The sequence below is a fragment of the Oncorhynchus clarkii genome, chromosome 6, assembly GCF_045791955.1.
Source record: "Oncorhynchus clarkii lewisi isolate Uvic-CL-2024 chromosome 6, UVic_Ocla_1.0, whole genome shotgun sequence".
Classification (NCBI taxonomy): domain Eukaryota; kingdom Metazoa; phylum Chordata; class Actinopteri; order Salmoniformes; family Salmonidae; genus Oncorhynchus; species Oncorhynchus clarkii.
In genome coordinates, this window is record NC_092152.1 from 67,624,473 (window position 1) to 67,641,545 (window position 17,073).

General features: G+C 46.3%; 1 protein-coding gene across 3 annotated transcripts in view; it reads left to right on the forward strand.

The window, feature by feature from the left end:
* The window catches only part of LOC139411511 (furin-1-like), a 113,716-nt gene that overhangs the window by 86,763 nt on the left and 9,880 nt on the right, over positions 1–17,073 (forward strand). For all 3 annotated transcript variants that reach the window (XM_071157975.1, XM_071157974.1, XM_071157976.1), the window contains 6 exons: positions 6,550–6,638; positions 8,800–8,972; positions 10,682–10,894; positions 12,262–12,362; positions 13,120–13,223; positions 13,539–13,656. In XM_071157975.1, the coding sequence (XP_071014076.1) occupies positions 6,550–6,638; positions 8,800–8,972; positions 10,682–10,894; positions 12,262–12,362; positions 13,120–13,223; positions 13,539–13,656 (798 nt within the window). The remainder of the gene's footprint in view (positions 1–6,549; positions 6,639–8,799; positions 8,973–10,681; positions 10,895–12,261; positions 12,363–13,119; positions 13,224–13,538; positions 13,657–17,073) is intronic.

The following is a 17,073-nucleotide window of genomic DNA, read 5'->3' on the forward strand; positions in this document are numbered from 1 at the left end:
GTCAAAGATTCAGAGGATATTATTAATGCTGTGGCTGCGAATAGTGTTTTGGTCCCCGCCCCTCTTGAAAACCTATGGATTTTACACACACATGTTTTCTATGTTGCTGCAGCTCACACTCCACCTCCCTTCACATTTCTCTATGTTGCTGCTGCTCACACTCCACCTCCCTTCACATTTCTCTATGTTGCTGCTGCTCACACTCCACCTCCCTTCACATTTATCTATGTTGCTGCTGCTCACACTCCACCTCCCTTCACATTTCTCTATGTTGCTGCTGCTCACACTCCACCTCCCTTCACATTTCTCTATGTTGCTGCGGCTCACACTCCACCTCCCTTCACATTTCTCTGTTGCTGCGGCTCACACTCCACCTCCCTTCACATTTCTCTCTGTTGTTGCGGCTCACACTCCACCTCCCTTCACATTTCTCTATGTTGCTGCTGCTCACACTCCACCTCCCTTCACATTTCTCTATGTTGCTGCGGCTCACACTCCACCTCCCTTCACATTTCTCTATGTTGCTGCTGCTCACACTCCACCTCCCTTCACATTTCTCTATGTTGCTGCGGCTCACACTCCACCTCCCTTCACATTTATCTATGTTGCTGCGGCTCACACTCCACCTCCCTTCACATTTCTCTATGTTGCTGCTGCTCACACTCCACCTCCCTTCACATTTCTCTATGTTGCTGCGGCTCACACTCCACCTCCCTTCACATTTCTCTATGTTGCTGCGGCTCACACTCCACCTCCCTTCACATTTCTCTATGTTGCTGCTGCTCACACTCCACCTCCCTTCACATTTCTCTCTTTCACTCACTCTCTTCTGAACCATGGTGATAGCCTCTGCCTCATAGTTCTGAACAGCTGAAATAAAAACCCTGCGGCGAACATTCAAGGCCATTAGGAAGGCTACAACCTTCTGTCTGTTGTAATGGCTATTACAGTTGCACAAGCAGGACGCAGTCCCTACACATTGCATTGGAGCAAAAACAATTAGCATTTTGTGTGATGATGTAGGCTAATCTTTGTAGTTGCTGCCATATTGCAGCCACAAGCCAGAGTTGCTGAAAAAGAACACTACTACTTTGACTGCATGTCTGCCACCTGCTTAACCGATGTTGGCAATGATGGCGAAACAGGAACATTAAAATCACTAATTAGACTGTGTGTCTATGTCTTGCTTGTGTTTGATATGCTGCCTAAATGGCTGCATGTAACTGCCCACTTGAGTTTTGCATTGGCGCAAAAAGTAATCTGCAAGTTTGTACGAACATGTTGATCATTTATTTTGTGTACAATGCAAATGGTTGCATGTAGCCTAACTGCCCTATTGATAAAAAGAACATTAAATCCCTCTTATGCTTAATATCCTACTGAGGCAAGGAATGCAGTAGTTGGAACATGTCCTGGAAGCGGCAGTAGAGCACTGGGCAGCAGCTACGAAGGCGGCCCGAGCGAGCAGCAGCTACGAAGGCGACCCGAGCGGGCAGCAGCTACGAAGGCGGCCCGAGCGAGCAGCAGCTACGAAGGCGGCCCGAGCGGGCAGCAGCTACGAAGGCGGCCCGAGCGGGCAGCAGCTACTAAGGCGGCCCGAGCGGGCAGCAGCTACTAAGGCGGCCCGAGCGGGCAGCAGCTACTAAGGAGGCCCGAGCGGGCAGCAGCTACTAAGGCGGCCCGAGCGGGTAGCAGCTACCTTTAAAAAAAATCCAGCACATAAGCAGAGATCTTTAGCCACAGCAAATGACAGAAATTCTGGAACCGCAGGCACTGTATTTTTAACCTCAAATATGAGACGTGTGCGTGTGTGAGACTCCGAGAGGGTTAATAAACATTGTTATTCAACATGCCTGTAACAGATTGTCCAGGGATTGGATCAGAGCTGATCTCATTACGAACAGTAACCAATGAATAAAACTGAAGGGATAACTGTAATCTATTACTGATGATGCACCTCCTCTCTACATACTGTAGTTTATCATACCAGCACGGTGCGATTCAGAGTCTTTGTGTTGAGTGTCACTGTATTCTTTCATGAAATATAAGATGGAGGCTGACCCACTCACATGAGTCAGTGTCTGATCCTAGGCAAGTACATTTAGTTCATCTATATTATATATCATTGATGGTTGTTTTATGGAAGGCGTTTAACTGCACACTTTACAGCAGTAATATAAAGTAGAGTTTTTGTCCTCTGGTCTGTGACTGATGGTAAGTGAGTCTGCCAGTGTGTCAGATCAGTCCAGACTGTCAGTGAGACGTGTCAGGGGGATATTAAGGCTCTGTGATGTTAATTTATCTCACTGTGACTTGATGATGAAAGATGCCCTCCTCCTCCCCTGTGTGAGTGAGAGACGTCACTTTGTTCTGCTAGAGTGGAGCTCAGTGTGTTTTGATAGGCCAATTCATCTGAGTCCCCTCGTATAGCCTACAGCAGAGCTCTGCTCAGTAACAACCTCTGAAACCACACCACAAGGTTGGGTTCAATCCCATGTCAATGCCAGGCTGAGGCAATGCAGGAAATCGAATCAATTGAAATTCAATTTGGCTGCAGGTAGCCTAGTGGTTATGAGCATTGGGCCAGTAACCAAAAGGTCGCTGGTTCGAATCCCTAAGCCGACTAGGTGAAACATCTGTCAATGTGCCCTTGAGCAGGACACTTAACCCTATTTGCTCCTGTAAGTCACTCTGGATAAGTGATTAAAAATGTCAAATGTAAACAGTACATTGTCATAGATAATCTTGGTTATGTTCTGTTTGTTTTTGTGCTTCCATTGGATCAGGAAATGAGTTGGAATTGACCTGGACTCCGGCCAGCTGGTTGAACCCCCAGTGGTTATTAGGCTGGAAGCCTGGAACATAGTATAACAGAGTTCCACTTACCTTCAGAGTTACAGATACGGAACGCTTTCCTAATATTAAGTCAAGACAATCATCCAAAACATACAATCAAATGTGAAGTTTTGTAATGGCCTAGTCAAAGTACAGACCTAATCCCAATTGAGATGTGACAGGAGTTGAAACGAGCAGTTCATGCTTGAAAACCCATAAATGTCGCTGAGTTAAAGTAGTTCTGCATGCACGAGTGTGCCTAAATTCCTCTACAGCGATATGAGAGACAAATCAACAACTACAGGAAGCATTTGGTTGCAGCTAAAGGTGGCACAACCAGTTAGTGTAAGGGGGAAATTTCGTCGGGGCATGGACTCTACAAAGTATCGAATGCTTTCCACAGGAATGCTGGCCCATGTTGACATGTTGTGGGAAGCAGTGTCAAGTTGGCTAGATGTCCTTTGGGTGGTGGACCATTCTTGATACAGACGGGAAACTGTTGAGCGTGAAAAACCCAGCAGCTCTGCAGTCCTTGACACAAACCGGTGCGTCTGGCACCTACTACCATAATCCATTCAAAGGGACGAAAATCTTTTGTCTTGCCCATTCACCCTCTGAATGGTACACATGCACAATCCATGTCTCAATTGTCTCATGGCTTAAAAATCTTTCTTTAACCTGTCTCCACCACTTAATTTACACGAATTTAAGTGGATTTAACAAGTTGACAACAATAAGGCATTATAGCTTTCACATGGTCAGTCTGTCTGTGTACATTCCTCCATTACAGAAGACTTCACAAACCATTTCTTCAGGAGATTTCATCAGCGGTTCCAGCACCTCCAAAATCCCACTTTCATCCTTGACCCCCAGACTAGACCAGACCGGATGACCGTGGCATGTTTGCTTTGATCCCTCTCCATTGGAGCAGCAACCCACAGTCTGCAAAGGCCCACTCACTCGGAGGATGTGATTGACTGGGCTGTTGACTTGACCATTTATGTCCTCCACATTCTCTGAATGAGGAGGTCAGATAAGCACATTGTGGCTCTGAGATGGACTGCTGCTGTCCTGCATTGCTGGCCAGTCGACACGCCACCATTTAATTTAATTTAATTTAATTAATTAATTAAATTTTTATTTCACCTTTATTTAACCAGGTAGGCAAGTCGAGAACAAGTTCTCATTTACAATTGCGACCTGGCCAAGATAAAGCAAAGCAGTTCGACACATACAACGACACAGAGTTATATATGGAGTAAAACAAACATACAGTCAATAATACAGTATAAACAAGTCTATATACGATGTGAGCAAATGAGGTGAGAAGGGAGGTAAAGGCAAAAAAAGGCCATGGTGGCAAAGTAAATACAATATAGCAAGTAAAACACTGGAATGGTAGATTTGCAGTGGAAGAATGTGCAAAGTAGAAATAAAAATAATGGGGTGCAAAGGAGCTAAATAAATAAATAAAATAAATACAGTAGGGAAAGAGGTAGTTGTTTGGGCTAAATTATAGGTGGGCTATGTACAGGTGCAGTAATCTGTGTGTGATTCCTGACCCTGGGATGTCTTTGCAACACGAGAGACGCCAAATGGTCTCTCCTGGATCATTTTCAACCTTTTTAGAAATGTTCATACACCTTTTCAGTGGCGCAAATAGATCAAAATGCACTTGTCTCGTGGAAAGAACATTTTGCATCAAAAGGATCGCACTGAAGATGTTCAGATTGGAATATTTTCCGCATCCTTTGATTTTACCCTAGCAACATCACATGCCAGAAGAACGTGTCAGATAGATCTAGGTGGATATGTATTTGTCAGAGGCAGATGTGACTGGGCTCAAGACAGACTGGTGTTATAAGCTTGGGCTTGCCCTACATCCTTTCAGACATCTGAGCAGCGCCTTATCTGCTGCATCGCTGGCCTGCTTTCCTACCGCTACAAAGGGATGGATCACTTACAAACACTGCCTGGGCAGAGGCTAACATACCTGCCCTGGTATGAAAGTGGAGATTAAGTTCATTGCCGATCTTCCATTGTCAGTTCACACTAGCGGTGTACTAGCCACCAGCCTACATGTGGGTGTTTTCGCTTACCTTTGTCGTGTGTATGTGTGTGTACGAGAGAGAGAGAAAGAGAGAGAGCGTGTGTGCGTCATTCTTTTAGATGTGTTCTTCGCTTCAGATCTGGTCTTCATGACCCAGTTTTCTTTGAATTGCCTCTACACATTCTACCTTACACCATTAAAGCAAGTCGTTAAAAGGCCCTCTGGTCCTGCAGTTAATCCAGGTCCCATGACACTTGTTAGTGGGACATTGAGCACTCAGGGGTAACTCTGACATTAACCTTTGACCTGCAGCTCATAGCCGTGTCTAAAGAGATCTCAGGCGGATTGGTTGATCTACTGCCACAGTGCAGCGCTCTCTGATCCTCTTGTTTAACGGGGTCTGGTCGACGCCCTGTGGGTTTAATGAAGGGAATACATTAGCCTAGCCTAACGCCCATCAGTCAGTCCTGGATAAATGAGGTTAAAGTGTTGCAGAGGTTGTTTGAGTACAGCTGACCCCCAGAATGAAATGGCAGTTACTAGATGTCCCACTATAAGACAGGTACTGGAGGAGTTAAGTCCCTTTCATATTCTTTAATTGCTCATCGAGGTGTATGGCTAACAGTTTGCATATGCTGCTGCTTTCATAGAGCTATGGTGTCTCAGTGCTTCATAGAGCCACACGCTGAGACCACATGCAAGTTATCAATGGAGGATGTCGGTCTCTCTCAGCCCACTGGGGTATTTCCCCTGGGCTATGATAGAACACCATAGTACTGGTTTATTTACTCTGCTTGAATGGGAGCCTGCTGGCTGGGCTGTGTTCTTGGGCAGTGTAGCTGCTCTCTGCTTATCTGGTGTATCCTAACCCTGGCATTATCCACTCCCACTGATTGTCCTGCGATCCGCTTGGGAGCCGGTGGTTTGGAGGACTTTTAGTGTCCGTGTCCATCCGGTGGAGATGAGCGAGCGGCAGAATCAACCTGACTGGAATGTGGTGGGCCACATTCTCCGCCGATCTCCTGCAGCGCTGAGAGGGAGAGATCAAATCAGAGAGGCACAGACCCAATGAGAGGCTGAATGAAAACCCAATGAAAGCTCTTTTGTGGAAATGGTAAATCTAATTTGTTTCCCCCACCGTAAGATGGTAGCATGTCAGCTCATTTTGCCTTTCCTTGCTGCCGGCAGGCCCCGCGGCCCCAGACTCAAGGTCAGGCCTGCTGGAAGGACACAGTCCGTTTCATGACCCACGCTCACTGACTGACTGACTGTTTTCTTCTGGGCTACAACCAAGTCGGAACAGCTGAGAGGCAGCTAGAGCCAAGGACTTGTCTACATGAGTTTGTATTTTGTCGATGGCCATCTTGGACCACAGTATCGCAGGGAGTGCATTCCTACACAACCTCCTGTATCTGTTAATTTACTGTCTCCTAGAGCTCAATTCATAGATAATTGTCTCCAGGCAGTGTGCATTATGTCATTTGTAGCTAATATACACTGTGTTTATATGGGTAAATCAAAATGAGGACTTACACACCCCCCCCCCCCCCGTTCTCTCTCGTTCGTTCTTTCTATCTCTCTTCGTTCTTTCTTTCTCTCGTTCGCTCTCGTTCACTCTTTCTCTCTCTCTCGCTCATTTTCTCGTTCTCTCTTTCTCCCTCCAGGCATGGGACTCGTTGTGCAGGTGAGGTGGCAGCGATGGCCAACAATGGGATCTGTGGAGTCGGAGTGGCCTACAACGCCAAGATTGGAGGTACAGTACCGTAGAACAGAGGGCGATTCATGTCATCTCTCTCTGTTTCTCCTCCATTCTATCTTTCAATTCTTCACGTTTTCTGACTGCTAAGACAGCTGAAATACCCATGTGTGCTGCCTCCGTACTATTCTGAGCTCAGTTTGAGCGGGAGTTGCTCAAGGGTAACTCTTCCTCCACTTCTGGCCTGAGATGACAGGGAGGCTCTATGAACATTAGTTGTGTGTGTGTGTGTGTGTGTGTGTGTGAGATAATCTGCGTGCAGCGTGGCTCCTCTGAGCCCATGCCTCAGTGTAAGCGTGTGTAATCCCTTTAATTAGAGCCATCTCTTTTATCCAGTCAGTTCATGCTCTCATCTCATTACCCCTCTGCATGTTTTATCTCTCCATGCCGCTGCATGTTTCCAGCTGTCACAGCCCGGCTAAATCCAACGCATAGTTTTAGTCCTTATTGGTCACATCCAATATCTGCCTGCCGCCGCTTCTCTTCTGTCAGGGGTAGTACTGTCTCATTTAAACCATGAACACACATACAAGTCTTATTCGTTTAGTTGAAAAAATGAAGTCTGCCGAAGTTTAACAACAGTGTATGCCTCCTGCATTCAGCCTCTTCAGCACGACTACTTCCTTTATAAAGGTAGACTCCACACTGGGCAGTGATTAAACAGTCTGTGTGTTAATGAGATGGTTAATGAGCAGCAGCTTCTGCTCACCTTCCCCACTCAGAGGACAGAAACTTTCTGACCAACCACAGTCCTTCCAAGACTGCAGCAAGGGTGCCCTGTCAGGCGTAAAGGAGAGTGAAGCAGAGGAACAGCAGGCCGCGTGTGTGTTTGTGTTGCGTTTGTGTGCGTGTGTGCGTGACCAACCTGCAGGCTTGGCCCAGTCCGGCAGCTGCCTGTTAATAAGTGAGTAGTACCCACTTCTAGAAATAAATATTTGAATTCTAGAAAGGCAATACTGTAGATGGCCTATTGCACTGCCACTCCACCAGCTCTCATACCATACACACCTACAGACACACAACTATGTCTTACTATACATTTGAGGACTTTTTGGGGACCAACAATTGATTCCCATTCATAATCTTATTTTACCCCTAACCCTAAACCTTACCGCTAACCCTAATTCTAAACCTAAAATACCTTTTTTATAAGTGAGGACCAGCAAAATGTCCTCACTTCTCTGAATTGTATTGGTTTATTATTCTTGTGAGGACTTATAGTGTGTGTGTGCGCACACGCATACAGGGAGAGATTCATCTAATTTCCTATCACTCTATGGCACTGACTACCAATGGAAGGCAGGTCTTTGTCATCCCACCAGGAATCCTACCACTATTCCAGAGCACAAACTGTAAGCTCAAGCTTTGACCTTAAGATTTACAAAGCTGTATTGGCTTCAACCCACCTACAGAAGAATCCCTGTGTGTTGGTGGATGTAAGGGGTAGCAGAGATGGGCGCAGCGCTCCCCAGATAATGGGCTATCTCCTCCTATAAAACTATTTGCTTGTTTCGTTCTGAGCTCTACGGGAACCCTGAGTCAGTGCCCTCGCCCCTGGATGCCTTTGGAGAACTTCAAAGGGACAAACTCTGTTTGTTTACTTTAACCGGTATGAAGGCAGTATGGAGTAACTTGACCCTCCATGCATCAAAGCAGCCAACGAGTTTGTTTTGAAGATGTCTGCCTTCGATTTGTCAGCTTTCTGTCTGCTGGGCTGGGATGGGGGTGCGGAGAGAAAGAGGATGAGGAGGCTCCGAAAACTGCCCTGGAGGCTGGCGCTAGAAAACATTCTAAATTAAATTCAGAATCGATGGCTTTAATATAGAAAAAGAGCTGGCATATCCCAATTCAAGTGTCCCTCTTCTGCAGAGGGGATTTGTGCAACACAATGTCCACCCGGATTCAAACGTCATCTGTTTTCTGGGGAGGGAAACAGAATGTTCTCATTTGTCACCTGTAAACAAACCTTCAGTATCCGAGCTTCTTCAGATCTAAGACTTATTTATCACCAACTCTGCTGCTGACTGTTTGTTTTTCTGTGGAACACTTCCTACCAGTGGTTTTGGTATTTGAGTTTAACCTCACCTGCATTTCTCTTCAAAGAAAAGGGGTAGATGATTATTAGATAAAATGTGTACAAATATGTGTGTGTGTGTAGGAGTGCGTATGCTGGACGGCGAGGTGACAGACGTGGTGGAGGCCCAGTCTCTCAGTCTGAACCCACAGCACATCCACATCTACAGTGCCAGCTGGGGCCCCGAGGATGATGGGAAGACGGTGGATGGGCCCGCCAAGCTCGCCAAGGAGGCCTTTCTACGCGGAGTGACCGAGGTGTGTGTGTGTGTGTGTGTGTGTGTGTGTGTGTAAATATCTGTGTGTTTTGGGCCTCGGATGTGTGCCGCGTTCCACCATTTATATGTCCCCCATAAAAATCAATAGTTTGTGGGTGACTTCCTCTACACACAGGCAGTAATTATGTAGTAAACTATTCAACCATTTTGAAGGACAAAGGCGGCTTGAACAACGCAAGCACACTTTTTGACCCTGACGATTATGAATGGGGATTTGGTCGCAGTGGAAGCATCAGGCTTTCTAAACTCCAGTAAGGATATATATTTTTTAAATGTCCTGAAAAAATAATATAGGAAAAAGAATCCTCAATACAAAGCACTGGAAATAATGTACATTCATAACCACAAAAAGTGTACTTTACACAATCATTTCCCTTCACAGTACCACAATTGTAGAAGTGATTTCAGAATCTGAGTGGGAGTATAATTGTGTTATGAGAATATCTCAATAAAAAGCCATTGAGCTCAGGTCACGTGCAGATTTTCTTCTGCATGTGAAATGCAAACAGTTGTAAATTGTTCATGGGGCTTTAACGTTAGTGTGGCAGGATTCAGAGAGACCGAAGTCTTAGCTACAGTTCCTTCGTCTCACATGGGCATCCGGGCAGAGCATTGGCATACTGCCCACCCTGAGGGGTGTGTGTGTGAGAGAGCGACTATTGCTTTTAGGCATTTTGATAGCTATTTAAAGAGCAGGATGGTGAATGGTCCTGGTCTCTAGTGTCAATATGAAACAGTGGCTGGTTTGCCGAAGGCTGCGTCTTTAATGGACGTCTTACTGCATACAGTCTCCAACGCTTTCAGGCCATACTATAGTTAAGCAATAAGTCACGGGGGGGTGTGTATAGTCTTTGTATGTGTTGGAGTCCAGGGAGTGTGTCAGGTGTGTACAGTGCATGACTGAGTGGAGGGAACAGTAAGCATCAAGACTGCAGACGTATAGTGCCATATGCCAGGCTCTCTGTAGTGTACACATGGGAGCCTGCATCCATCTGATCCCAGCTCTAAGGGTAAGAGGGTGTGAGAGAGCCAGTCATAAAGCATTGAGCCGAGCCAGGGCCAACGGGCCATTCAGACAAAGAACCACCAGACCTTATGGGGCAAACCCCATCTGAGGGCCGTTACTGGTGCCCTGTCTGCCTCCCTTTTTATTACAGGCCTGTCAAATAAAAAGCATATGGCATGTAAACACACTATTTTATAGGGAGCCATGGCATCATCAGTAGCTCCAGTCTGTTGTTTACACTGTTCATGATGGTTGCATGTGATGGTCAATGTGGAGAGGCTGCACCACCCAGCACAATGGAGCATTCTGTGGGACTTTGATATTTGTTCACTGTGAATGCTGAATAGCAGAGATAATGTATTGCTCCGGGTTTGTCCCTGTTGTCTTGTATTGTGGCCGTGGTACATTAAAGCTCTTTGGATTCAAAGCGTCTGAGTGCAAACAGTCTTGTGATGTATGGATGAGCTGAGGCAGCCCTTTCAGAGATGGACCCTGTTAAGAGTTGTGCTGTAGTATCAATGGGAATCTAATTTAGATTGAATGACACCGTGTTCCCCTCTTTCATAAACTGTGCCACACCAAGATACACATGCATGTGGTCTTGTACATCAGAAAGGCCTGTCTAGAAGCCTTGTGGTTGTCTAGGTTTGTTATTGACTCTGTTCTGTCTCTCCCTCCTCTAGGGTCGTGGGGGCCTGGGCTCCATCTTTGTGTGGGCGTCAGGGAACGGCGGGCGTGAGAAGGACAGCTGTAACTGTGACGGCTACACCAACAGCATCTACACCCTGTCCATCAGCAGCTCCACCCAGAACGGCAACGTGCCCTGGTACAGTGAGGCCTGCTCCTCCACCCTTGCCACAACCTACAGCTCTGGCAACCTCAACGAGAAACAGATAGTGAGTTCAGTAGACACGTGCTCGCATACACATATCTCACACACACACACACACACACACACACACACACACACACTCTTAGTGGCAAACGGAGCGGGAAACACAGATTTGATTAATATACATACTGAACACACTCATTCACTCCCAGTGTGAGCGTCATGGGGAGAATGGGAAGCATTCGTCTGTACAGTCTGAAAATGGGCATGTCAGAAAACATTAAACTGAGTGGTGGTGTGCATGCAGGGTGAAGGAGTGTGTGAGTCGGGGCTCCTGTCCTGTGAGAGTCTTGTGCACTGTGGTTCCAGGGCCTCAGTGGTATTATGTTGCTAACTGCAATGGGAGATCACACAGATTCCACTGAGCTTTGAAGAGGAGGAAGTCTATTTTACAGCATATTAGTCAGGGGAATGATGTGTGCTTAAGTAAGAATGGATGGAAACTTTTGATGTATAGCCAGGATGTTGATGTATAGAACCAGGTTGACTTGGCTCCTGGGATCCGTAGAGTATCTCAGATGGTTGAATCCGGAGCCAAAGCACTAGTACAGACACTCTAGCTGTACTCTAGAGGTTTGAGCGTTTCTGGATGTCCTAGTTAGCCTGTATTCTGTTGCACTTCTTTCTTATTTCTGTTGCACTTCTCTGTCAGTTTTCCTATTGGTTTTAGTGCTCCTGTAAGCCAGATGCTTACTAAACTGTTTGGTGCTTCAAGGCAGGTTTTGTGTGTTCACTCTGGAGGAATGACTGAGTCAGTTCTCACTGGCCTGCCTCAGGCAGCCATAGCCTGCAGTCTTCTCACATTGAGCAGTGACACTCTCTCTCTTTCCCGCTTTCATTCTTTTCTCTCTCTTCATAAACTCACACTCTTTCCCACCTGCCCTCTGAGGTCCATTTGAATGAAGAACTGTAAAACGTTAAAATCCCATCTCCATGTCTCGCCCTTCCACAGACCGGTCTCTCTCTCTCTCTCTCTCTCTCACACACACACACACACACACACACACACACACACACACACGAGGTGGAGGATGGAGAGCCTCTCACTAGGAGAGATTACAGTACAAAACTGTATAATGTATGTTCATCCCAACCTCTTGCCATGAGGCATGCTGTGCGCACACATGATTAATGATTGGTGTATGTTTCCACATTCATGATTAATCATGTTAAGCATGTGTTGATACATAAACATCTATCAAAGTAGATGGTGCTGAGTAGAATATCTGACTTTTATAGTGCATACTTACACTCCTACTGATTGTTTCAACTAAAAGTTATTTATTTGCCCATATATTAGGTGTAAACATTTCGGCCCGATATGGGCATTCATCTGAGCACCATATCTGACTATGAAACTCTTCCTGTCAGGTGACAACGGACCTCAGACAGAAGTGTACTGACACCCACACAGGCACATCCGCCTCGGCTCCTCTGGCTGCTGGGATCATCGCCCTTGCACTGGAAGCCAAGTGAGTGACTCTTACCACCTGTCTCTATCTGTGTCTCTGTCTCTTCTTTTGGTTGTCTCTGTTTGTCTCAATGGCCCCTTGCTTGTTCCCATTTTTCTCTCTCTGTTTCTCTCCCTCCTTTGTGCTTTTTGTCTGTTCACAAATATTTGCCGTCTGAGCACACACACACACACACACACACACACATACACAGATGTCTCAGAAGTATGACTAACTCTTGGGGGAAGGCAACTGTCTTGTAATAATGCATTGTGGATCAGAATAGATGAGTCAGTTATCTCCTATCATTCTGTAATGAACGTGTCATCAGCGGGTACTGTACACTATTTGACTCTGTTTTACTGTAGGCTTTTACTGTTGCTCTGCTGGGTGGAACTGCAGTAACACAGGGTTTTATACGGAGAACAGAGGAGAGTGTGGGAGAGCAGGGATGTGACTGACAGAGAGATCTCTGGTCTCTTTATCTTTTCAATGTGGTAACATTAAGCCTTATGTTCAACTCTTCTTGGGCACCTAATGCCATTTCCTTTGCAATCAGTCGCTATGCATTGTGGTACAGTAGGATATGCTGTTGCTTGTTGTACTGTCTTCATAATCATGTTAAGGGTATGTTAGATCTGGTATCTTCTATATTGAAAGGTGTGTGTGTGTGTGTGTGTGTGTGTGTGTGTGTGTGTGTGTGTGTGTGTGTGTGTGTGTGTGTGTGTGTGTGTGTGTGTGTGTGTGTGTGTGTGTGTGTGTGTGTGTGTGTGTGTAGTAAAAACCTGACATGGAGGGACATGCAGCACTTGGTCGTGAGGACCTCTCATCCCGCCCACCTCCTCACCAACGACTGGAATACCAATGGGGTCGGCCGAAAAGGTACAGCGAGGCGTCCCATTAGCTGAGCTCGGCTGACCATCATCATTCCCGTGCCTTGCCAGTTGCACAATGGAGACGGATCTATATTGTATTTACATCAATTGATTTAAAGTTGCCTACATTAAGCAATTACAGAAAGCCATGGATCCAAAGTTCATTGAGAGGTTTTACTGGGCACACAGCAGGTACATGCAATAATCTAATAGTGAAGAGGCCCTTATTGAGTTGGAACTGGAATCGTGATGAAGTAGCCTTTCAGCAGTCTGATATCGATCTTTCTTTTTCCTTCTCTCTCTATCGCTCGATCTCTCTCAGTGAGCCATTCATATGGGTATGGTCTGCTTGATGCCAGTGCGATTGTGGCTCTGGCTGAGAACTGGACCAACGCTGGGCCCCAGAAAAAATGTGTGCTGTCCATGGTAGCAGAGCCCAGGTGAGCTAAACACACACACACACACACACACACACACACACACATATATATACACACACACACACACACAACAGCTCTACCAACTCAACCTGTACTACTGTTTGGCTGGCAGGAACATCAGTACTAGCGTCATAGGGATTACATTGGTTTCGGGTATAGTCAAATCAAATCAAATGTATTTATTTATATAGCCCTTCGTACATCAGCTGATATCTCAAAGTGCTGTACAGAAACCCAGCCTAAAACCCCAAACAGCAAGCAATGCAGGTGTAGAAGCACGGTGGCTAGGAAAAACTCCCTAGAAAGGCCAAAACCTAGGAAGAAACCTAGAGAGGAACCAGGCTATGTGGGGTGGCCAGTCCTCTTCTGGCTGTGCCGGGTGGAGATTATAACAGAACATGGTCAAGATGTTCAAATGTTCATAAATGACCAGCATGGTCGAATAATAATAAGGCAGAACAGTTGAAACTGGAGCAGCAGCACAGTCAGGTGGACTGGGGACAGCAAGGAGTCATCATGTCAGGTATTCCTGGGGCATGGTCCTAGGGCTCAGGTCCTCCGAGAGAGAGAAAGAAAGAGAGAATTAGAGAGAGCATATGTGGGATGGCCAGTCCTCTTCTGGCTGTGCCGGGTGGAGATTATAACAGAACATGGCCAAGATGTTCAAATGTTCATAAATGACCAGCATGGTCGAATAATAATAAGGCAGAACAGTTGAAAGAAACTGGAGCAGCAGCACGGCCAGGTGGACTGGTGACAGCAAGGAGTCATCATGTCAGGTAGTCCTGGGGCATGGTCCTAGGGCTCAGGTCCTCTGAGAGAGAGAAAGAGAGAATTAGAGAACGCACACTTAAATTCACACAGGACACCGAATTGGACAGGAGAAGTACTCCAGATATAACAAACTGACCCTAGCCCCCCGACACATAAACTACTGCAGCATAAATACTGGAGGCTGAGACAGGAGGGGTCAGGAGACACTGTGGCCCCATCCGAGGACACCCCCGGACAGGGCCAAACAGGAAGGATATAACCCCACCCACTTTGCCAAAGCACAGCCCCCACACCACTAGAGGGATATCTTCAACCACCAACTTACCATCCTGAGACAAGGCTGAGTATAGCCCACAAAGACCTCCGCCACGGCACAACCCAAGGGGGGGGGGGGGGGGGGGGGCGCCAACCCAGACAGGATGATCACATCAGTGAATCAACCCACTCAGGTGACGCACCCCCTCCAGGGACAGCATGAGAGAGCCCAAGTAAGCCAGTGACTCAGCCCCTGTAATAGGGTTAGAGGCAGAGAATCCCAGTGGAAAGAGGGGAACCGGCCAGGCAGAGACAGCAAGGGCGGTTCGTTGCTCCAGAGCCTTTCCGTTCACCCTCCCACTCCTGGGCCAGACTACACTCAATCATATGACCCACTGAAGAGATGAGTCTTCAGTAGAGACTTAAAGGTTGAGACCGAGTTTGCGTCTCTGACATGGGTAGGCAGACAGTTCCATAAAAATGGAGCTCTATAGGAGAAAGCCCTGCCTCCAGCTGTTTGCTTAGAAATTCTAGGGACAATTAGGAGGCCTGCGTCTTGTGACCGTAGCGTACGTGTAGGTATGTACGGCAGGACCAAATCAGAGAGATAGGTAGGAGCAAGCCCATGTAATGCTTTGTAGGTTAGCAGTAAAACCTTGAAATCAGCCCTTGCTTTGACAGGAAGCCAGTGTAGAGAGGCTAGCACTGGAGTAATATGATCCAATTTTTTGGTTCTAGTCAGGATTCTAGCAGCCGTATTTAGCACTAACTGAAGTTTATTTAGTGCTTTATCCGGTTAGCCGGAAAGTAGAGCATTGCAGTAGTCTAACCTAGAAGTGACAAAAGCATGGATTAATTTTTCTGCATCATTTTTGGACAGAAAGTTTCTGATTTTTGCAATGTTACGTAGATGGAAAAAAGCTGTCCTTGAAATGGTCTTGATATGTTCTTCAAAAGAGAGATCAGGGTCCAGAGTAACGCCGAGGTCCTTCACAGTTTTATTTGAGACGACTGTACAACCATTAAGATTAATTGTCAGATTCAACAGAAGATCTCTTTGTTTCTTGGGACCTAGAACAAGCATCTCTGTTTTGTCCGAGTTTAAAAGTAGAAAGTTTGCAGCCATCCACTTCCTTATGTCTGAAACACATTCTTCTAGCAAGGGCAATTTTGGGGCTTCACCATGTTTCATTGAAATGTACAGCTGTGTGTCATCCGCATAGCAGTGAAAGTTAACATTATGTTTTCGAATAACATCCCCAAGAGGTAAAATATATAGTGAAAACAATAGTGGTCCTAAAACGGAACCTTGAGGAACACCGAAATTTACAGTTGATTTGTCAGAGGACAAACCATTCACAGAGACAAACTGATATCTTTCCGACAGATAAGATCTAATCCAGGCCAGAACTTGTCCATGTAGACCAATTTGGGTTTCCAATCTCTCCAAAAGAATGTGGTGATCGATGGTATCAAAAGCAGCACTAAGGTAAACTGTAAGTACTAAGGTACACTAAGGTATACTGTATAGTACAGTTAACCTACCAGGTGATTAACATATACTAAACCTATGTGATCCTTATTAGAATCAGATGCTTCAGATTGTGTGTGTGAGTATCTCACATCTGGGGGTGTCGACTGTGGAGGTGATGAGCGCTGCTGTGTGTGGGCTGGTTTGTGATGGGCCGTAGGTGTGAGAGGTGCTCATGTGGGACCAAGCTGTCATACCCCAGTGTGACTGCATGTCATGTTTCTATTCTGAGCATGGCACCGGAGGCCCATTGATATGCTCTGCTGGGTTCTTGTGTGTGTGTGGTAGGGTGATGATCTTCTGAGCCTGGGGGAGCATGTTTAAGGGAAATAATCATTTTCAGTCTCTCTGTCTCTCTCTCTCTCTCTCTCTGTCTCTCTCTCTCTCTGTCTCTCTCTCTCTCTGCTTCCATGTTCTCTATGCTTCCCTGGCTGTCTCTAGACCTCTGTCGATCTTTTACTCTTTCACTCTTCCACTCCATCTTTCTGCTCCTTTGGTCTTGCTCTCTATCCCTCTCTCATTCTCTCTCCCTCTCTCTCTGTTTTCCCCTTATACTTTCTCAATATTGCTCTTTCGCTCCCACTCTCTACCGTTTTTAACCCTGCCTCTGCTACATACTGTAGCTGACAGGTTCCCAGCCCTGTTGCATTGTCTCTGTACTGGTCCCCAGATCACAGCCTACCACTGGAACCTGTGTTAAAGGTGTTAGTGGCATGGTGTTTGCGCAGTGTGCATTGTACAGTACAAGAGGTGTTGCTTCTGAGTGATAACTGCTGGCTTGGTGGGGATTTATTTCCCCTTCACTCTCTCTGACTGCTGCGGATTGGATTCTAACATTTTAAGGGATTTAATTAGGA